Source organism: Agelaius phoeniceus, chromosome 15 (assembly GCF_051311805.1).
Source record: "Agelaius phoeniceus isolate bAgePho1 chromosome 15, bAgePho1.hap1, whole genome shotgun sequence".
Classification (NCBI taxonomy): domain Eukaryota; kingdom Metazoa; phylum Chordata; class Aves; order Passeriformes; family Icteridae; genus Agelaius; species Agelaius phoeniceus.
In genome coordinates, this window is record NC_135279.1 from 15,000,986 (window position 1) to 15,024,881 (window position 23,896).

A 23,896-nucleotide genomic window follows, 5' to 3' on the forward strand; every position below is an offset into this window, starting at 1 on the left:
TGTGCTGAACGCTGTTGCTGCTTTCCTGTTTGGAAGTTGTGCTGAGAGGTTTTATGAGCTCTCTGCACCAATCCTGCAGCAAAGAGGAAGCAACACATAATGATTTCCCATCTCAGTTCACCAATTTAAGCTCTAAAGAAAGGTTTGATTATTAAGCTTGAAATTTTTTCCTCACAAGATTAATCCTTACTTTAGGGAGTTAATTCCATTTATATCAGTAAGATTACTCACGTGAGTAACCAGCCACAGAATTTGCCTGTAGTACTGTGATTGCCTAGGGGGAAGTACAAGCAAGTCTGCAATTAAAGTTACAAAAGGAAAAGGTTTGACCTTTTCTTTTCTTTTTTCTTTTCTTCTTCTTTTTTTTTTTAAGTATATATCTCTACTGTTTCATTGACTAGTTACAATGGCTTTTGCATTCTGAGGTGTTACTAACAGCAGCACAAAATGGCTTTTCTTTAATAAGAAAAAAATAGGAAATGATAAAGCTTCACTGTGAAAGGTAGAAAGAGGAGGATCTCTGAGTTTTAACTTCAAGAAGCCCTAGGCTTTCTTCATGTACATCACATCAGTGGAAAATTCCTTCATTCATTTAAGAAGACAAACAGTTGTAACTTTCACGTTTGGTTGATGTGACATCATTGAGTGAGTGGGACTGCCAGCATTCCAAAAAGGATATCGTCCTCATCTGCAGCCACTCAGGGCTGCGGGGTGGAGCCTGCAGCCCGGGCTGAGACATTTACAGGTGCATAAGTACCTAGGGAAGGGCACAGGTGATGCACCTGTCCCGGGAAAGGAGCACTAGCCCAGGTGTGTCACAGCTCAGCTGCTGCCTGGCTCAGAGCATGAGCTTCTTCGAGCCCCCATCGCACTCCCCTCCCCGCTGCAGCCCACAGTTCCCCAACATCGGCCAGGAGCCTCCGGAGATGAACATCTACTACGAGAACTTCTTCCACCCACAGAACGTCCCCAGCCCCCAGAGGCCAAGCACCTTTGAGACAGCAGATTACAGCAGCACTCCCAATCCTTACCTCTGGCTGAATGGACCTTCCATCACCCCCCCACCGTACCTGCCAGGATCCAACACCGGCCCCTTCATCCCGCAGTCGTACGGGATGCAGAGGCAGCTCCTGCCCAACGTGCACGGCTTGGGAGGAACTGACCTTGGCTGGCTTCCCCTCCCGTCCCAAGAGGAGCTCATGAAGTTGGTGAGACCTCCTTACTCCTACTCTGCCCTCATTGCCATGGCCATCCACGGGGCACCTGACAAGAGGCTGACTCTGAGCCAGATCTACCAGTACGTGGCTGACAACTTCCCATTCTACAACAAAAGCAAAGCTGGCTGGCAGAATTCCATCCGGCACAACTTGTCTCTCAATGACTGCTTCAAGAAGGTGCCTCGAGATGAAGATGATCCAGGTATAGCCCTCTCCCCCTTTTCCCCCACCTCTCATTAAACTTGATGAATTTTAAAATACTTAGTGCACTGTAACGAGACACGGTAGCCCAGATACAGGACATAGACACAGCAGCACTGTGTTTTCAAAAGACTGAACTAGAAAGCAGCTGTGCACAGGTGAGGTGTGAATCAGTGCTGCTGTGAGATCTCTGCAGGGAAGGGAATTCTGTCCTGCCCTGGGTCCTCCTGAGAAAGGATCAATGAGCTGAGCATGAGACTCAGCACACACAGGAACATTTAACTGGGCAAGGTACACTCAAGACCCATTTAGTGTAATGCATGACTTGTGTCAAACTTAACTGGGAATTCAAGGGAAGGGGATTTGTCAAAGAAAACCAATGGCTTTGGGGAGTCAGTATTAATTCTCAAGAGGAGAGCAGGGTGCTTTTATTTTGTTTGTTTCAATTAGTGTTTTCCTTGGAATGACACCTCTGCCATTACAAACCCCTTGGCTGGTAGGCTGTCAGATATTCCTTCATTCATTGTTTCCTATCAATAGCTGTTAAGAACCATGGAGAACATTAAAAACTCATTGAAATTATTCTGCAGTAGAAGGCCAAAAGTCTAGTTCTATCTTGTTAGAAACTGATGCTATCCCACTGGATCTGGAGTGGAATCCCAGTGTGGGATTTGATTACTCTCTGCCATAAATTCAAAGACCAGCTGTATACTGAAAACCTCCTTCCCCCACCAAGAAAACAAAACAAAAGCCCTCCCAGTGACTCCACTTGTATTTTTTGCCTGTGTGAAGAGTCAGGACTAAGGGGTAGAACCCAGAACTTTAAACCTTTTTTCTGAATTCAACAGACTTGTACTTTTGAGTGACTAAAAATCCATGTGTATTGCTCATGCAATTGTTCTGTTTCTGGGAAATGAGAGAAGCACTGTAAAGCCCTAAATGACTGTTGTTTTTTTTATTTGTTTGTGTGCTTATTTTTAAACTAAAAATGTGGGTTTGTTTCCTTGGACAGGAAAAGGGAATTACTGGACTCTGGACCCAAACTGTGAGAAGATGTTTGACAATGGAAACTTTCGCAGGAAGCGGAAGAGAAAGTCTGACATTGAGGCCAGTGCTGCTGCTCTTGCGTCAGAGAAATCTGAGGACAGTACCCTGAGTGGCAGCCCCAAAGCTGCAGAGCATCAGGATATCTTGGAAAACTCATCACCTGGGGCTAACAATTCACCTGAGAAAGGATCTCCTCCCCCCTCCTCCAGCAGCCCGTGCCTCAGTAATTTCCTCTCCAGCATGACTGCCTACGTCCACGGATCCAGCTCGGGGAGCCGCTCGGGGCCCGTGGGACTCAGCTCTGAACCCATTGACAAAATGGGGCAGAACATGGTAGGCTTCAATTCCTACTCCCCACTCTCCAGTATTCCCAGCCATGGCGTGGGAGACTGGTCCAATTCCATGCCTTCCAGTCACCTTGGCCACAGCAACTCGGTGCTCAACCAGTTTAACACCCATTTTTACAGCAGCCTCAGCACAAACAACACCCTGTACTCCAGGGAAGGGACAGAGGTTTAAATGAAGGATTCTAGGACACTAAAGGATAGTTATTTATGAGAGGAAATGATCCATGGGCAGGTGATTAGCATTAGCCTCTTGTCTCTAGGGCCAAACTGCATCTTCCTCCTGACAGCCACAAACTTGTTACCCATTATGCTGAAATCACAAACACTCCACGTTCAGCAGCTGCACGGGGAAAATCAGGGATCCCAAGAGGAGGAATAGTTAAAAGGTCTCCTTAGACACTGCTTGTACTGCTGCCAACCAGGCTCCTCTACAGAAGTCCTTGAGAAGTTACAGTTTGCCTTGGGCAGGAGGCTCTTTCTGGCGTAGCATTAACATTGCTGTGCTTTTTAAAGTGATAACAGAAATGTGGTGGTACCTTTCAATATCCTGTCTTCAGGTATAGGCTGCCTCTCCTAAATGTCCAGCAAGTTCTTATTTGGCCAAAACTCTCTTGAACACTGCAGGATCCATAATAAAAACCACTGCATAGTGAGTAACAACCAACACTTGAATGGTGAGCGCTGCCTTTGGCTTTCCCTCCTGCCAGTGCAGACCTTGTCTAAAGCTTGACCCCCTTCCAGTCTCAGGGGGAATGTGGCTGTGCAGCAAACTGACAGCATCATGGACACAACAGGAATTTTGAAGCTGCAGGGAAGCATAACAAAATACACTGGAATTGTCTTCTGCTGTTGGATCTTTGTGTTTTCAATTCTAATTACAGGGTCAATTTTATTCCTTACACATGTAAATCTAGCCACATAAGAGAAACAGGATCTGTCCTGAATATATAAATATATATGTTTAAGACATGTTTTTTTCTAAGAAGAAAACACATTTGTTATATCTTAACTTTCTATGTGAATTATTTTTACTGAATAAAGGATTTGAATACTGGGGTGGGAGGTGAGGGAAGAAGAAAAGGGAGGTAAGAAGTTTAACTGTCTCTGAATTTCAGTTTCAAAGGCTGGATCTTTCAGATTATCAACTGCAGATATTGTAAAAAGTCTCTGTACTGTATTTTTTCATTTTGTAAAAGTCCATGTTGTTCGTCTGTGTGTAAATACTAGAAACAATTCTTATTTTTCCTACACTCTACTGTAGCAACAAACATTTCAAAATAGAGATGAAGTTTTTTAAACCAAGACTTGACTTAAGTTCCACATTCATATACAGTAATATCTCAAAATGGATAAGTAACCCCAGAAGCATTTTTAATAAAGCATTTGTATACAAGAGTGTGTACTTGTGTTTGTTTGTACTGCACTACTCAAGCCTTTAAAAGTCCCCTTACCTGTGTGACTTGAGCAATTCCTGTGAGGAAGAGCAGAGTAATGGTAGCAGAAGGTCAGATGCTGAGATGACATGTCCAGGCCATCAGCATTTGCATGCCTGGCAAATATAACTGGCTGCTATTATGCAAAATACTATCACTGAATAAAAATCACCCTTGGGGTTTCCCTGCTGGAGTAAAGTGGTGCCAATCATTTAAATTTCAGAAAGCAGACTGTTTTTACCTGTCAATTAGCCAGTATGACTGCATTTTTCCTGCAGTCTTATTTATTACTGAATTTCTTTTATGTTTCAAGTTTTCCACTGTCAAGGTTGCTTTGATTTTTCCTAGTTTTAGATCCACTATAATAAATTGCCACTTGGGAGTTGAAGCCTACCTACACTACTAACACCTTTGTTCAATAAAAGAAGAAAATGCCCTTCTGGTGGTGTCCTTGTGCCATCACTGCAAGCTTCACTCAAATCAGGCACGTGCTGAGGCCTGAGTTGTAACTCCTGCCCTCAGAATCTTCCAACCCTTGCAGAATCTCAGCCTGCTGGGTGGGCTGCAAGATTTGTCATGTTTAAACTGAGAAATGTTTAAACTGCTCATGTTAAAAGTGAGAAATGTCTTCAGTCACTGTGCTTATGCTTTGGATTCAGCAGACATGCCACAAATTGCCCAGAAATAGAGCTCCTGTAGAATATATGGTCCACAAACTCAGAGGAATTGTATTCTTTAGGGCTGAAATGGAAAATGTTCCATTATGAACTTGGAGACCAAAAGTGGGGGCGGGGGGGAAAGGTGGAAAATAAAGTAAGAAGGATGACATTGCTAAGTGACAGCAGAGAGTAAAAAGCAACTCCTTTGTCACTCAGCACTTTGTTTGACTCTCCTACTGCCCAATCCCAGATAATAACAGGAACTCCATAGAGGTGTGCACAAAAACAAGCTTGTGCCTCAGTGCTTCCCAGATGCTCTCAACCCAATACCATGTTTGGCTTCTGCATGCTAAGCAAGTGCTGCCAGAATTCCAGCTCACAGACAAAGGTTTGTTCTCCAGTGTCCTCCCTGAACAGCAAGGAATTGGTTCCCCTGCAGCCACCAAGCTGGCTTGGCACCTCAGCTCACCTGGTGGAGCTGCTCCTCAAGGAGGAGTGCAAAGATGATTGCATGCATTGTAATCCTATTTCTCCTCCAAACAGAACTACTTTGGAATGAAACAAATCTTTGTCTGTATTTTGTGTTTTTCAGAGAGAACTGGTTTAGGTAAGCAGCCATGTCAATGCATTCCTGGAGCTCCTGCACATCACTGAAGCAGCTGCAGGAAAACTTAGCAGCTATTCTGGTATGAGCAGCAGCACTGCTGTGTCACAGGTAATGCTCCCCTTCCTGAATTTGACCAATATGATCAGTGTTACAGTTTTGGATGGAAGAGCATCTGGGTTTTAGGGGGTTTTTGACTATTATTTTGTTTCTTTGTTTTTAAGTATGCAATTAAAGAAACCCCTAATGTTGGATCCACAATTAAAATATATTTAAAATATCACTGATATTTATAGACCTAGAGTGTGATTAATAAACATGTTTGCTAAACTGCTCAAGAAGAGAGTCTAGGCTCCAAGAACTCTGAATAGTTTTCCCTGTTAAGATTCTTGATTGATCATTTCATTCTTAGAGTGTGTTTTATGTTGAGATACAGCTGTCTTCACATACCACTGTGTTTCATGACTCTGCAATTATTTGTCCCTGGTTTAAATGTTAACCCTTACAGGCTGCTCCTATCTCCCCACAAACACATCCAGCCTTAAAGTGCCAGAGTAGGTTACTACTTGCTTGCCTTCTGTACCACAGCAGAACTGCAAATATTAAAATCTTTCATGGGCAGGCAGTGTGTCTTGACTAATGATTAATGAGTAACAAGTTCCTACGTAAGTCTGAGGTATATTGCTGCTGAATCCCTGGGGCAGCTTCACTGTCACTGATCCCATTAGAAACACTTTCCCTGGGCTCTTACTCCCCAGTTTCTCCCATCTGTGTCCTGGCTCTGCAGCCCTGGAGTCTGTGACTCTTCAGCCCTGGCTCTGGTGCCAGGGAGAGGACAGATTTGGGCTTCACAGCACAGGTCTGGGCACACAGACCCCTTGTGCACTGCCAGGGTTGTTCCACCTCATTGTGGGATCAGCTGCAGGCCTGCAGTCCTGCAGTAACAGGTTCTGATTTCCTTTGTGCCCCAGCAGTCCTGTTGGAGCCCTATCTACAATTCAAGACATTTAAGCCACAAGGTTTTAAGATTTGGGTTTAACTGCAAGATTCTGAATGCCTGAGCTTCAAATGATGAGAGCTTAAATGTTACAAATGCCATCTTTGAACCAGCTCTCGTCAGATGATAAACTGATGAGAGCTGGGTCAAAGATGACACCAAGAGGTGTGGTACAGGTATCCCCTGAACAGGAAAATCACATTTCAGGCCTCACAGTATTTACTTCTCCCATAAACAGCAGTGGGGACTTTGCCAGATTGACTCTGAATTACAATGGACTAACTTTCTCTCATGAGGGGATACTTTATGAAACTCTTCACTGTTTTTTTGTGGTGTCAATAGTTCCTTTGTTGCTTCATGTGAAAGCATCCTCAGGGGAGGAAAACAAGGAACTTCTTCCCAGGAGGTTTGCCAATTCCTAACACTTCCAGTTTGTAGCACTTTGCAGCAATCCTTACAACTCTTTCTTAAGGATTTTAGAAAGAGCTGCCCTGGACCTGTGAGATTGTTTTCCTAAGTACCACACCTCTGGATCTGTGAGCTATGAACCTGAAGCCTGCTGTACACTTGGAACCTGTAGCTTTCCCTGCTTTAAGTGCTGACAGCTGCAAACTGTGCTGCTGTAGTCCTGGAGGTATTGCTGTTAAATACACCTCAGCTGGTGCTTGCCATGGGCTGGAAACCTGCAGAGCTGTCATGCCCTGCACAGAAAGACACTTCAGTTTTTCTCATTTATTCTGCAAGTCTAGTTCTAAGGGGGTAAAGACTGTGATCTATCAAAACAACCCTTCCTAAGTGCATTTGCCCAATATCCTGCCTGCTGATATTCTGTGCAAATTCATTTTCAGAATACCTCTCTAAAATGAATTTTTACATGTCATGTGTTAGCTAAATTTGCAACGCAAATTGTGCTTTACCTCAGCATGGTATTGATTCTTTTTAAATCCTAAAAGCATTCCTCTGCTAAAGATTTGCACAAAGTGGCTTTGCCCTTGTGCATCATATGATATCCTTTGCTCTTTAAGAAGGAAGTTGAGGCAACTTTAAAAGTAGCCATTCCAGTCTTCTAAAAAGTACTTTCACTATGTGACAGCCAGCAGTATTCTTCACGTTAGGCATATTTTGATTCTGTAACTGCCCTGAACTACTCCAGCTCCTCTCATTCAATCCTTTGCAGCTGCAGATCTGTCCTGCTGCCCCCTCATTACCAGTGATGAGTTCCACTAATTAGTTCCCCTTGCTTCTGTTCCTCTGGCAGATTCCAGAAGGTAAGTGAGGTAGGCAGGCAGTAACAGGTGTTAGCATCAAACTCTGCATGAGGAGCTGTCAGAAGCTCTGCTGTAACTCCATGACACATCAGGAGAGCTTTTGCCAGGTTTGAAATTGTGTGTGGGTGAGCTGTGACAGCTGGATCAGTAACACACTTCATCCCTGCAGAGCCCCCAGCTGCAGGAGCAACCTGCCCATAGCGAAATGCTGATACTTTCATGGCAGCACAACACAGAGAAACTGATTGTGCCTTGCCCAGTACCTGAATGATGGAAGCTTCCAGGCACCACATGGAAAATTGACCTGTGTCATCAGGGAAACATTTTTATACATCCTGCACACAGGCTCATCAGGGCCTCAGAACTTCCCTGGAGTCAGGATGTCCCACAAAGCAGTGGAGGTTATTTGGGCTGCAGCACAATGACAGGCACAAAGCTGCTCGATTTATCCCCTCTGTTGCCTTTACAGAGCTGTAGATCTGTATGGAGAAGTCTCAGCAGCACAGCACAGCAGGGTAATAATACAGCTCAGTAGCTATTTGATGCTGCTATTTGTACAATGTGTTCTGACATGAGCAGCTTATTGTTTGCTAGTTCATGACAAGAGCTTTGTGTATGCAAACTTGCATGCAAATCAGGCATAATTTATTATGCTTCTCTCCAATGAGAGTGGAAGGAGAAAAACCACTGTTTAACTTCAGCAATGCATTTTCCTATGAATAGGGCAGCTATTAAATGATTTATGGAAGGAATGTTAAGAATGCAAGAAGTTCAGGGAAGGTGGAGGGATATATTTTTCCCTTGTCAGCTGGGAACCTGGCTATTTAATGCAGATGAAGCCATCATCTAACTTGACTTTAACTGTTGTGCTCATATGATGTACCTGCACTTCACTGCATCACAAGCAGGGAGATCTCTAATTAGTCTTACTGTTATTTAAAACACCCAAACCAGTTTAACACAATTCTTGCACAGAAGAATAAATGATCAGGGGGTTGATATTTATTCACTCTTGTTGTCTGTTGCTTTGTAGGGGTCCCCTGGGCTGGCCACAGCTGTGAACAGCCTTGTTTAGCTCAGGTGGGAGGAATTCTCCTGGACCTGCCCCTTAATTTTGCCAGACTGGAGATACCATTTGGCATGCTCAGACTTCTTTAACCCCATGAACTTGCATGATGATTTCCCCTTCTGCAGTGAAATAGGTAACATTTTCACAGAGGTGAGAATTTTAGATTTTTTTCTAATGATATTACACATTTTAATAGGAAATATCTTAACGAAAAATTCTACCCAGATAATATTAATATTAATAAGCTGGCCTTATCACATATCTTCAATTTAAATGGAGTAGACATACTTTAATGTGTGGTACCATAAAATGGATATTATTTTTCATTTAATTTTATTGGATTTATTTCTATGCAATCCATCAGGCAGACAATGCAAACATGCATGCTAAAAGAGACATAAATATCCTCATGTGGATTAAATACTACTCAGAACTATGGTGAACAAACATGTATCCTGCATGCAAAGGCAAGCATTGAAAACTTGGTTCCTGGGATGCTACATGATCCTTACTAATTCCTATTGAATATTTAATCTCTCTCTATAACAGGAAATTCTAGAGCACCATTTATCTGACACTTTTCTTGCCACCTACAGAAAGGTTGCTGGGGTGTTACAGGGTCAGTCCTGTGTGCTGTAAAATCACAGGTTCTCAGAAGTTGCACACTTAGGCCATTGTTCTTCCCTTGGCACTGAAGCCTCCCCCATTCATGCACCACAGCAGGCAGCACCCAGAGCTGTGCTTTGCACTGAGGCTGTTTCATCATTTGTGCCACTGACATGTGGCCTCCTTAGTGATCAGGCAATGGTCATTTCTTATTTGGTGGAAGCATTAAATTTCATTGATGCCAGATTTGTACTGAGGAAAAATGCAAAGCTTACAGAAGCTGAACATTTTCCCAGGATCACAAAGTCATCTCCTGTTCTGTTTGGAAATGGTAAATTTGAATTAACTCTGGCTAGTTATAGAGCAAGAATGTTTTTACATTTGGATTTATCTCACCTTGTCTCCATGCACCTTCAGTAGACATGTGCCAAAAAATGTGATGTGCTCTGCAAGATATGTGCATGCAGAGCAGTCACTGTTTTCCTGTTATGTGTATCCTTCAAGATCTTTATGTGTATCTTCAAGATCTGTTATCTGTTATGTGTTTATGTGTATCCTTCAAGATCTGTTATGAGTATCTTCAAGATCCATTTTGATAGAAAATACATGCAGCCAAAAAAACCTATAATTGCCTCCCCTCAAGTAAGGATAAGACAAAGTAAGTCACCTGCAGGTTTGTTTGTAATATGCTTTTTCTAGTTTTCATATAGTGTGTTGTTTAAAGCAAATATTGTAAATTCAATTGATTTTTTTGATGTTAGCATTAATTCAAATATTGTAACTTTATGCAATTTTTGAAGACAGTATTTATGCAAATAAATATGCAAAGAGGCCAGGTCTTTTATCCCCTGGCAAGTTAGTAAGGTAGCCCTTAAAGGCTGAAAGTCCTCAGACCACTGCCAATCAGGACATTTTTTCCCCTCTATCAAAGTATTTAACATTCCTAGCCTTGCACAGAAGGGAAAAAATAAGGTCATAGCTGTGGAATAATCTGTTGATCATAACTGATAATATGAAAATGAAGCAGTCAAGCAGGCTGTGGATAGCACAGGTCACGTCTACTCACACAAAAGCAAAGTTAGAAGTGCAGTGATAGAAACATGAACATTCTGGAACATGAATGAAAGAGAAGCCACCAGTTGTGGTTGGATTAATCCTTTAATGCTGCTGGGATTTCCTTGCTGCCATGTGGGACAGGTGATGGCTGGAGTGTCCTGTTATCCCAAACACAGGGAGAGCAACACTAACAAATGGGACACAGGAAGGGCTGACCAAACCCTGCAGGGTGGACAGCAAACAAAAACTCTGCAACCTGAGAATTTTCCAATTTTAGGGGGTTTCCACACAAGTGAAAGCAGAAGCATTAACTGCCTCCTGCAAATTTTGAACTTCAGTGTCACAGTGGTTTCTGCACAACTGTGAGAGCTCCTGGGGTGCTTGGGGTATCATTGTCCTTATCTATGTGATAAACAGTGAAGCTGTCTGCCAAATCACACATTTTTACTATATATTTCTTGAGATTATTAATCTGCTAACTAGTTTGAGTTTGCAGATTATATTTGTAAAGGAAATTTTCATCTGAAATTTATTTTAAGAGATTTATGTTAGATTTCAGTGGACAGTTGTATGGACAAAACACACAGGACTGTGTACTATGTGCAAATAATTCTGGAGGTATGTACAGGCTGGATTTATATAATATCAGCTAAATCAAGTGCTAACATTTAAATACTCCTGAAGTTCTGTGAAAATTAAATTTTAAGCCCTGCTCTATTGCCTCAAAATTGTGCTTGTTGAATTTAATGCTTTTCCAGTAAGGAAGAAACAACAAGCCAAAACAAAAAGCAAGGGTGGTCTGTATTTTATCCTGAATGCACTGACTGCTTCACATAGTCCTGTAATAAGCTGGAGGGTTTAATGGCAGGAGCAGTACTCTGTGGAGCAAGCATGAAACTCAACAGACAGGGACTGGGAAATCACTCTGGAACTGCTTAAACTAAAACTGCCACCAAGGTTTCTGTCACAAACCTTCATCCATGGTCTCACATAATTTCAGACTAATTCTGTATTTGGGTAACTGCTCTATGGGACACTTTCATTACATCTTCCAAGAGAAAAAAATATGGAGATTTCAAGCAGTTTCAAATCACCAAAAGTTTTAAAAATAAGTGTGTGTTAGAGAAGGGAGATGGGCTTTGTTATATAAATTTCAATGGTGCTTCTTGCTCACTATTTTTTTCCACAGTCCAACTGACACTGAATCAGGGCTCACACCTGAAATGAGAGCAGTGAGCACTCAAGATTCACTCTGACCCCTTTGCAAGCTTTAAGCACACACTGCAGATGCACACTGGGGCTGGAAAGGAGACACAGGCACTTTGGACCTGACAGTTATTTTACAAGAATGGGATAATTACATTGATAGAACAGAGAAAATGAGCCCTGCACAAATTAACAATTAAAATTAAATGCACGTGTAATTAAACACAAACAAGGGAACAGCCCAGTTTTAAAGGTTGCTTATAAAACTGCATCAAAGTTCGTGTAAAGGGCCAGAATTTACTGCTTTTGCCAATTGCTGGTAATTAACTCTCAGTGTAGCTAGAGCTGCATTACAATTTTAAAGTCAATGTATCTGCTTGTACCCTACAGTGAAATAATGACATCCACTTCTGCTGGTCAGAGTTTCTGCAGGGCTCCAGAGCCTGGGGAGCTGCAGTGTTTCACTGACTGCATTTGTTGTAGGTTAAACTCAGGTGGAGAATGTCTGCTCCTGCTGCAATCATTCAAATGGCACTCAGCTGAGTCTCCAGATGCATGGAAGCCATTGTCATAACTACAGCACCTAAAGCACCTTCTGATCAATAATATGATTCCTTTACTTCCACCCTTGAAAAGAAAATAAGATCCTCCTTCTTTAAATTACTCTTTAAAAGGAAACTGTACCTGAAAATCAGTTTTTCATCACAGGGTTCTTGAACTACTTTTTGCTCACACTTACAGCATAGGAGAAATTTGTCTGATACTGCAAAATGACCTCCTGAAAAATCTGCCAGAAGTTCCAGGTTTTCAGCTGCTTTTTCCAGTTATTTAATTTTGAAACACTGAAAAAGCCACTATTCACTTTTGAAATCTATCATCAGTCTGTACTTTCCTGCCAGGAGAGAGTGGGAAAAGATATCATGAGACCATAACAGCCATTTCCTGTGCTCTCACAATGCCCTGACCACAAGAGAGGATTTATGTATCCTATGTGTCTTGCCCAAGTTTAAAAGCTTATGGATTCTGTCTGAAACAACAAGCAAGCAAATGCCAGTAACTCAGGGGAAGATTGAATCCATTTTCCACATACAGTGAAAAACACAAAGGCCATTTAATAAAGCCCAACAGTCAGGTCTTTTGCCCATGCACACAAGCTTTTCCTTAGCATCTTACTAAATTATTTGTTTGCTTGTTTTCCAGGGGAACCTGCCTGGCTGTAACAGAAGGGGACTGAAGCTAGAGGTGTTCTGAACTTGGCAGCACAGCTCAATTAAGGTAAAGAAATCCACAGAAGTCCATTTGCCTGCTAAAGCTGCAGTGGGGACAATTAATCTCTCACAGCAATTATAGTTACAGGAATTGGCTCTACAAACCTGGGGCTCTGTCTGCTTTATGCTTACATTTGAACACTGCTAATATGTGACAGAGAATAATTCTGTGTATATTAAATGCAGACTGATGTTTTCCTTTGTGCCAAATGTATGTTTGGCTTCCAAAGGAAGGAAAATGCATTATAAAACTGTCTTCATTATGCTTTCCTGTAAATTGCCAGCTTCCTGAAAATCTTGCATGTATTTGCATTTAGCTCATTTGGAAACTGAGGTTTGGGATGAATGGACACATCTGAGGTGAGGCAGTAAGTTGGTGTTACAAATGAGTGTTTGAGATCACTTTTAAAAAAATCTGGCAAGGGTATGAGCAGAAGTCAGATTTGTCCCTTTTAAGAGACTTTAAAATCCCTTCCCCTTTATCCTGCATAGCAGGGTTACCATGACAGCTGACAGTCACAGAGAGGACAAGGACACAGCACACCTGGGTTATTGTCAGCTTGGTTAGAAATTGTAACTCAGTGCAGTTCCCTGTCCTGCAATCAAAGGTAGTGCTGGAAACACCATCATCCCTCTTTGCCCTGCACCCCATACCCTGTGCATGTGATTATCTCTTACAGCTTGTAATTATCTCCTTGGTGCAGCCCCCAAGGAACAATAAGCCCTCCTTACCTTCCTGCAGAAAGGAGTTAACACACATAGCCACTGAACAGACCTAGTTCAGCTGAATTGTTGTGGCTCTTTAAAGAATTACAATAGCAGGATTTGATTACAAAAATATGTGTGTATTATGTATATTTCATCCTCATTATCCAGATTTTTGGACTCAGCAGGAGCTGTCTTCTCTTTAACTTCATGCATCTGTCATTATTTGGGCAGAAAATACTCTCAGAATGGACCAAAATTTTAAGACCCCTGATCATTCTGCAGTTTCTTCTGATTAGTGCTGGTAACCAGGTGCACCCTACACCTGCCATGATATAAAAGGTGATCTTTACAAGAAATATAGTTCTTAATTCAGCATGCATCACCTAGTAAGGTAAACCCAGACAAGCTCTATGGAATAGCTAAGCCCTGTTAGGACATTACTCACATGTTCATGATGCACATTTATAAAGAGGTTGGTGACACAAATGTAAATGCATTTCCCATTGTCTGAGGCATTTAGTTTGTGACTGCACTAACTCTGTTACCCTGTGAGTACCAGCAAGTGATGACACTGTAAATACAAACAAAATAACCTTATATACCACTTCAGACATAGCACATGAAACCTAAGAATCCAAGCATAAAAAGATAGGATCATGCATATTAATGGTCTCAGAATGTTGAAATTACAGTGAAGCATGCAGAACTACACAGTATACATTATTTTCATTTTAAAAACCTCTTTCTAAATCTGTAGAGTTGAGTTCTGAAATAGTTTGTCTGTTTAGATTCTTTTCATCAGTTTAATATTGACTGAACGACCAAAAAACATTCTGAAGTTAGTACTTGTTGTGTTCAGTTTTACTTTGTTTCCTTGTTTCTCCAGAAGGCATATTTGAATTGAAATTATTTTGAGGATTAAAACTTCTGACTTCAGAATAGTGTGCAAAGAAGCACCTGATATCCCAATCCCATATATCCTGGTAATGGAAAGGGAACATGTATGGAAAGAGGTTTCATGGTGTCCAAAAACATGAACAGAGGAGCAAACTCACACCTATCAAATATTTTAGATATTCTGTTTCAAGTGTGATGTGACAGTTCTGAAATTACCTCATAAAATCCCGAGCAGTTTGAGACAATGTGGAGCAGGAGCAGTAGAATACAGCAGTAGCTGGTCTCTGTGGTGGTAAATTCTGACTCTAGAAGGGAAAACAAGGGGAGGAAATATGTGTTAGTAGAAATTTATATAGAGAGATTTTCTGGGAAAAGACATGACCCAGTAATGTAAAGAATAGAGAAAAACAGAAATACTTGTTTTCATAAAACCATCAGAAAAATGTCTTGTTCAATATACTGTAGGGGTATATGTAATAAGGAATTAACTAGAAAATCATAGGAAAAAAGTATTATTTTAATAATTTTCATTTGCATCTTGTTGAAAAATAGCCTGGTTTTTCTTTTAATTGCTTATATTATGTTAAACAGTACCCACAAGAAATGTCAGCGCTGTTGAAAAGCAACCCATAAAGTTTTACCCTAATGTCACACATGGGTAAATGATTGGTAAATCAGTTAAAAAATTGGCAAAAGTGAGATCAGAATCCAACTCAAACCACAATTCTTGGGGGGGGAAAAATCATAGAACTATGTTTATAATATTTAACAATAAAATTTACAGCCCTGTTATCTGCCAGTTATGCAAAAACAAACACTTGTGCAGGAGGAGTGTGCCATGTGTTTATACATAAACAAATGGCCTAATCCTGCCCTAGGGCACTGCAGTGCTGGAGCACACACAGCGTTGGCTGAGAGAAACCAGCCAGGCCAGGAGAGAGCTGATTTGTCCCAAGCACCTAAAGGGAATGCAAGGTGAAGTTCCAGGCACAGCTCGAGTTCAATCCAGGAGCAGAATGCTGGCTGGGCACAGAGCAGAGCCCAGGAGCCAGGACAGCAGAGCTGTGAGCCTGCCCAAGGCAGGACAGCAGAGCTGTGAGCCTGCCCAAGGCAGGACAGCAGAGCTCTGAGCCTGCCCAAGGCAGGACAGGAGAGCTGTGAGCCTGCCCAAGGCAGGACAGGAGAGCTGTGAGCCTGCCCAAGGCAGGACAGGAGAGCTGTGAGCCTGCCCAAGGCAGGACAGCAGAGCTGTGAGCCTGCCCAAGGCAGGACAGCAGAGCTGTGAGCCTGCCCAAGGCAGGACAGCAGAGCTGTGAGCCTGCCCAAGGCAGGACAGGAGAGCTCTGAGCCTGCCCAAGGCAGGACAGGAGAGCTCTGAGCCTGCCCAAGGCAGGACAGCAGAGCTCTGTGAGCCTGCCCAAGGCAGGACAGGAGAGCTCTGAGCTTGCCCAAGCCAGGACAGGAGAGCTGTGAGCCTGCCCAAACCAGGACAGCAGAATTCTGAGCTTGCCCCAACCCAGGACAGGAGAGCTGTGAGCCTGCCCAAGGCAGGACAGCAGAATTCTGAGCTTGCCCCAAGCCAGGACTGGAGAGCTGTGAGCCTGCCCAAACCAGGACAGCAGAATTCTGAGCTTGCCCCAACCCAGGACAGGAGAGCTTGTGAGTCTGTCCAAGCCAGGACAGCAGAATTCTGAGCTTGCCCCAAGCTATGGCAGCTCTGTCTCAGGAGGGCTCCATGGCACCTGCACAGCCCCCAGCCAGTGCAGCAGTGCAGGACATTGGCTCTGTGCACCTTCCCCTGCTGTCACTGCTGTCACTGCTGTGGCAGGGACTTTTTTATGTCACATTCCAGCACTGAGGGGAGCTCACTCATCAGGCAGGCTACTCTGATCCAGGCAATACTGTCTCTGGGGTCTCCCATAAAATAGAAAGAGGCATAGGTCATACAAGATTCTGTGTTACTGATAGTCCTCTGGAAAGTTGTTTCATGTCATTCATTAAATTTGGAACATAAATTACACTCTGCATACTATCCTCAAGCTGCATTTTTCAACATAGTAGATAATTCTTCCAGTTTCCTTTTCTGGTCATATCTAGTGAGTCTGATAATGAAATATAAATTAAATATTTACTTGCTGTCATGCTGCTTTTCTTTTCTCATCTGGTACAGAGGAAACTGAGTCCAGTGAGTGTAATTGTTCTCTGAAAGCCTGACAAAGTGTCAGCAGTCTGAATTTGCCTTCACTAGAGAGGAGGCTGTCTCTGAGATGAATTTGGAGATTTGGGGTTGGTCAGGTGACAGTTTTGCTATACAAGAAGCTGTAAGGGGACAAGGCAACAGTAGAGAACTAGGAAGTTGCATCCTTCCTGCAGAGCAAATCCACAGATTTGCTTCCTGTGCTGATCAAAGAGGCTGATGGCCTTACCCTGCACACAGGAGGAGGCAGCCAGTAATCCTCATAAAGATTATATCAGAAGCTTTTTCTGCAGGGTGTAGAAAACTTAGATTAAAACCCCATCTTGATTGTGAAAATTAGCCCTTGGTAGAAGTTATCAGACAGGCCAAGGTAATCTAGGCCTTAATCAAAACAGTAGTCCGTTGCATTAAGGCACGTCAAAGATTATTTTCAGTGCTATAAAAAGTGACTCATTTGGGTCATTATGTATCTAAGATATGTTGTGCCCATGCAACAAGGTACACTATAAGTTTGCTATAAAAAAAAGACACAATTTTATTATGTGGCAGAACTCGATGCATTTTTTTGGTTGGGTTTGGGAGGGCTTTTTAGTGGTGGTCTTTTCACCTCATGTCATTGCCATCTTTAATGTGGCAACATAATGGAGACACCATCTTTAGCTCTAAAAGCTTTTTTTCAGCTAGTACCAGAAAGGAACTTTACCTAAAACCAGGACTAAAGAGGACAAATGGGTCACTAATTGTGCAAAAAATTTCATGAAGCTCAGTGTCTAAGGCAGTGGCTCTACTTTAAATGAGGTCACAATGGCAGTTCCATATTGGGGAATTTAGTGAAAAGACAAAGTGCTTTTTTTTGTTGTGATACTGTTTGGAGGACTGATTTTTCTGCTCTTGTTCAGCATGAATGGTTTTTTAGTGGGTTGACTTCTTCATGGCAAATCAAAACTGGCCCAATGTGTGCCCAATTTCCCAAAGTATTGATGACTCCTCTCCAGTTAGTTTTAACCCAGTCAGTCTTTGGAACCCCATGTCCTCTACCACCAGTTCCAGGAGGGCACAGAGGGACAGACCTAAAGCTACAGTCCAGAGGAGTTTTATTTAGAAAAATTCCAGGTAGAGTATAATTCTAAGATAGAACACAGAAATGGCAGAGATGTTGACAATTGTTAAACATCTGGGGTTTTTCTAATACATTGTTCAATTTAGGTAGGGCAGAAACAGCTCTGTTTCTCTCTGCAAATGCTTGACTTTTGTGGAGGAATGCTGAAGGAAGACATTCATTTAAATTATAAATCAATCAGTATTTCAGGAAAGGATAGTGTGACTTCAAAATGTTTAGACCTAAGCAACAGATGGTGAGGCTGCTGCAGATCAGATGTCACACGAGAAATCACTGGCTGATGACTTCCTCCTGTCCTTTTCACTGATTTGCCTGAACCCCAAGTGTCTTGCTGTTTTTAACTCTCATTTCCTCCAATCTTCCAGCCTTCAAACTTCAGTTTTTAACCCATGGTTTTAATTTTTCTACTGATATTATCAGTCAATAAACAAAACACAGTTGTCTTCCAAAAAAAGGAGATTCCTCACTTGCCATTCCAAAGATTTAAAAGTAAATTGCTTCCCCCTGAAGCTAAGCAGATACTTGGAAGACAATTCTGCATCAAAAAGCTGGAATTGAAAGCTGGAATTAAGCTTATCACAGTCTCTTCTTTCTGTCTTTTCTAAATATCACTTTAGAAATATATCCCGAGAGTTGTTACAGACAGATGCCACCTCTAATCTTCTTTTGGCCAGATTACTAAAATATAAGCTCTTCTTCTTTCTGCCATGAATAGGGACAACTTCTGGGAGCTCAAACACTGGCTGCCTCAGTAATGAGTTTGGATAATTTACAGAGCAGTAGAGTAAGGACAATAAAATACTAAAACAGTATTTTAACAAAAGGCTCTTAGATTGGCATCAAGTTTTAAATAGGCATGTTCTGCTCCATACTTTTAAAACAAGACAAAGTAAATAAAATTAAATAATGTAGGGAAGATAGGGGAGCTAGATAACTGTTGAAAAGCAAGTGGTAATGTGGTGGACTGGGATAGCAAGCAAAGGACACAGGATGAAGTGTATAACTTCAAGTGCTGCCTACTTAGGAACTGAAATAGGCAGTTAAACCTGTAATACCCATATAAGGATTTGTACTAAGTGTGTCATGTAATGAAAAGCAATACTTTCATTAATGTTTCCTCATTATGAACATTTTTAATCTGTCATTCATACATACTGTACACTTAGTCATTGTCTGCTAGTTATTGTAAACAGCAAAACCTTAGCTGGCTTTAAATTAAAATTGCTTCCTAATTGCTGTTTATTGCACAGGAACAAAATGCTACATTTTATGTTATTCTCAACAGGACCTCTAAAGCTCAGTTGGAGATAAGCAGTAAACACAGAAGCATTGTCATAAATCATATTTTTGCATATAATTACAATATGCCTGTAAAAGTGAAATTTCAGCTATTCCCCTGTTACCAACCAGCTCTGGTCTAGGAATTGATTCAGCTTCTACTGCAGAGTCTCCACACACCATTTGCTTCAGCAGCTCAGATTTCCTTCATTTCCATACCATGAACAATTCACACCATTTTACAGATTAAGTCTGCCTATATTTTCCTGCATTTGACATTATGTGATGAAGAAAGTCCAGTCCCTCCCTTCTAGCCTAGATCACACTTCCTGCCCTTCGTAATGTCCTTTCTGGAAAAACTCCCTTTTCCAGTAGGATCCCTGTATTCATTTTTAATCTGTTTGTTCTCCCCTCAGTATTTCTACTCCAGCAAGCTGGATTGCAGCTGCTGAGTTAGTGAATTTTATTTGCATGAAGCCAAAATGATGAGGCTGTGCTAAAGAACACCGGTGTAACAAAACTAGTGGATGTTTATTTATGAAGTTGGCATTTGTGTATTTATGAATGGACATGTGTCTATTTACGAAACTGACAACTATGTGAAAAAGACTTGATCATCTTGAAAAAGGTTCTCTTTTCTAAAGCCTACCAGTCTGGTCTGTGTTTTTGTGATCAAAAACTTAGAAATTTTTTTCTTAGGTCAAATATGAGAAACTAAAAAGAGTAACCTAGGTTGTACTAAGATGAATCATTAATTTTATAAAACCTGACACAGCTCATTCTAGGTTATGACGGAAAGTGGATGAAGCACTGCATAGGCTGGAATGTACATACTTTTCTCCTCTTTTTTAAGTGAGAAAGAAATAAGAAATCTGTAAAAGTCAGCCAGCTAAACAGAATTCCAAGAAAAACCCTTCAACCATGCTAGTAAATATGTATCTTTCAAATAGCAATAAACTTCGGGGTGAAAGCCACAGTTAACCTGAATTTGTCAGGAAAATAAGCCGTGCCAAATCAGTCTAACAGCCTTCCCTTGGCGGCGCAGCATTGCCACAGCACAGGACAGCAGCGACAGGGCCAGGACAGGGCTGGGGCACCGCAGGGGCCGGGAGGAACTTCGGAGGCTGGGGTGGGAATGGAGGAGGACAGGTAATGCTGGGCACTGCAAAGAGAGGCTGAACCCTCAGAACAAACGACCTATATGTGTGGGGGGGTAAAATAAGAGTAACAAACACCTCGAAGAGATTTGCAGGAAGGTTCTGGTATCTCTGTCACGTAGCTTTAAAGCAAAGTCAGACCAAGGGCCGGCCGAGACCCTGAGCTGTGTCTCCCCTTTCCCGGTGTGTGTCCCCATTTCCCGGTGTGTGTCCCCATTTCCCGGTGTGTGTCCCCTTTCCCGGTGTGTGTCCCCATTTCCCGGTGTGTGTCCCCATTCCCGGTGTGCATCCCCTGCCGCCGCCGGAGCTCTGAGAGCCCCCCGAGGAGCCGCAGCCCCCACAGCCGCCATGGGCCCGGCCCTGCCCTCAGCGCGGCCGCTGAGCCCTCACAGCGCTGCCGCCTTCCCGCCCGTTCCGGCCCCGCGCTGCGGCGGTGGCCGGGCCCTCAGTGTCCCCGCTGTCCCCGCTGTCCCCCATCCCGTGTCCGGGAGCAGGACGGAGCAGCCCCAGCCTGTGCCGAGGTACAGACCCGGCCCTGCCCCTCCGCAGCTCCCGGGCGCTCCCTTTGCGCACAGACAATGGCTCGCTGAGGGAACGCGGCGGTTGTGGCTGCAGGGGAAGGAAAGGATGGCTGTGCCGCTGGGCAGGTGGTGAGCAGCACAACACTGGGCAGATTTTTCTAGATATGCCCAAGCTGCTTCTGCCTTGCCCTGCTGCTCCTTCAGGGCCGCTATTTCCCCGCAGGTGGGGAGTGCGGTCCCTGCTCCCCTCACAAACCCAAGGGGTCAATTCCAGCCCCAGCCGAGCCCTCAGCTCTTCCCCTGCACCGGGAACTTCACGTTATAGATTTGTACTCTTTTAACATTATCCCATTCCTACAAAATTAATGAAACGTTTGAATTATTCACTGTTCAGTTTTAGCGAACAAGAGTGAGCAAAACTGGGGCTTTACTCTGAGGGAGTTTACGTGGAGTCGAGTTGTACTTTTCAGGTGCAGAATTTAATGTTCTTTTTAAACAAAAGCGTAGCTAATCTTGGCTTTTTAGAGTTTGACTGTGTCTCTCTGCTTTTCAGAGCTCCTGTTTGAATTTAGATCACAAATCTTGGTGCAAAACAGCTTCACAGGCTGCAGTGACGGCTCTCAAACCTGAGAAACCAGAAATAATTGAAACTGAAATTCATTATCCAAACCATTGTTTTATTAGAATCTCAGTACTCTCAGTCTGCACGAGCCAGATAGTTTAAAAACTAAACCAAACAAGCAAAAATTCAAATCAAGACAAACAAAACCCAAACCAACCAACCAATCAAAGACAAAGCAAAAAAAAACCTCACAAAAAGGCAACAAGAATTCCTCATAGTTTACAGCCTTGTCACCCACAGCATTGTGCTAAGGGTAAGATAACAGAGAGAGTTCAGTATCTTAAAACATGGGAATATAAATCTTGAGGCATATTTCCCTCTCTTGTATCTTATGCTGTTTCAATATTAATTGCTAGCAAGCAAAGTCATTATTTCAGCTATATTGTTAGATCTTAATATACCTACTAAAAAGGCATAACAATGCACTAGACATTTTCATTTTGATGCAAGAAGGCAAAGGGACATCTTTTGAAATGCCACACTCCCATAAGGTAAAGCAGTTTGTTACATTGGAAGGATCATGTCAGTGTCTGTGAAAGGGCAGTGCTGCAGACCATTTTCTGCTGAGGAGATGAGCAGCAAGTTCCAGGCTGTTCCTCTGTCTTACATTGCTTTGAGATATGGTGTCTAACATAAATTAAGTACTTCAGCCTCTTTTTTCATTGCCAGGGCCAGTCTCTGAGAGTCTGGAAGGATGATTGTCTGGATTTAAAAAAAAAAAAAAAACAGCTTAAATTCTGTTTAGCTTTTGTAAAACTTTGGATTGCAAATGAGGAGATGATGTTGCAGCCTGGAAGTCTGCTGTATTTCATTTCAGAAATTGTTAAACAAGAGCATTTCAAACATTTTTGAAATGAGATGCAGTTTCTGAGCTCCAGGCTTAGTTATTTCACAAACTCTTTCCCTTCTGTGAAGTCTTAAAGCCAAACAAGCTTGGAGAAGCCTTGAGAATTGAAACTTCTGTGGCAATCCACAGAACTGAAGAATTCAGATATGGCTGTATTTATCAATTTCTTTTCCTCTACAGCCACCCTTTGTATTCAGATAGGCATAAAATTCATGTATTGTGCCCATAAGCAGTGACAGGTGCTTTAATACAAGACTGAGGGTACAAATGTAGTATTCCATATAGTGATAAACTACTGTAAATGTGATTTAATCTCAGTTTTGATGGGGTATTCAGGGAAATGGGATTTTATGATGTATTTAATAAGTTTTTTTCGTCTACCATTAATAATGAGGCTTAGATTTTTGAATTGAGGAGGCAGGTTTCCTGAAATATTTATGTGTAGATGTTGTGCCCACGTTTGTTTCTCAGCATGAATGCAGCAGCATTTTCAGTGCTGGTAGCCAAAAGGATTTCTTGATTTCCTGCCTGTACTGGGGTGCTAAACAGAATTCCAGATCAGAGTCTTTATGTATGACAACTCCCAGAGAACAAATCTGAGCTTCAGTTTTCATCTGTCTGTCCAGAAAAATAGAAAATCATAGAAAATATGTACATTTCAAGTAGGTGAAGTGTGTGGGAGCTATTCTTGATGGTTTTTCTCCATTTTTTTCAATCATTGACACATCTTCCTTGCCCTAAGAGAACATAATTTCCAGCAATCCCTTTCATCCACCTCTCCGTTTATAATTTCTTCCCTTCTCCTTTTCTCTCCCTTGTGATAAACACAGGTATAGCCACACTCTAAAAGCAACCCAGCAAGCAGAGAACAAACTCTTGAGACCAAAACTTAGAAACTGGGCTTTGTAAGTTATGAAAGAATAATAATACAGTTTCATGATTGTGATGGAGTAATTATTGGGAAAGAGTGATAAAAGGAAAAAAAGGGCTGAAACATCACCTAGAAAACAAAAAGCTGTAATAATTTGGTTTGAAAAGGAGTTTTTGTGTGTAAGAATTAAGATTTGCTGCAGAATTCTTTCAGAATTAGTTTTAATTATCAGGGTGGTATCTTGGTTACTGGCATTCTTTGAATTCTTCAGTGGCTGTGAAATGCTGAGGCCTTATGAAGGAAGAGCACAGAGAAAGAGGAGCCACAGGAGATGAGCACACTTTCCCAATTTCCCAAATGAAATGTTGCAGGTGTGCACATTGCTGGTTTTCAGCTCTGAGATGCGTTGCTGGCTGAAGGAGCACAATGGGTGTTTATGGAGATGCAGTGGGGCATTCAGGGCTGTAGCCAATCCCCCCGGGCTGGGGCTGTGCTGCATCCAGCAGCCCCCTGAGCCTGCTCCTCGTGCCCACTCCTGCTGCTCTGGGACTGCTTCTCATGCCATTGCCTTGCCTACAACTTCTTTATGCTTTAAAGTTTAGCCAAAAAATAAGCAGAAGATATTTCTAAGCCTACATAAAAAGTGCTGTGCTTGGAGAGGCAGCAGTGATTCACTTCATATTTTCAACTAATTTAGCTA

The 23,896-nt window shown here is 42.3% G+C and overlaps 1 protein-coding gene across 2 annotated transcripts; it reads left to right on the top strand.

The window, feature by feature from the left end:
• The first annotated feature begins 845 nt into the window (after window positions 1-845).
• Window positions 846-2,984, top strand: FOXI1 (forkhead box I1). 2 transcript variants are annotated; one of them, XM_054642647.2, is made up of 2 exons: window positions 846-1,454; window positions 2,751-2,984. In XM_054642647.2, exons 1-2 carry the CDS (start codon window positions 846-848, stop codon window positions 2,982-2,984), a joined length of 843 nt encoding a protein of 280 aa, XP_054498622.1. The 2 variants fall into 2 exon arrangements, with proteins under 2 accessions (XP_054498622.1, XP_077042611.1); XM_077186496.1 differs by having other exon boundaries at window positions 846-1,419; window positions 2,431-2,984.
• The last annotated feature ends 20,912 nt before the right edge of the window (window positions 2,985-23,896 follow it).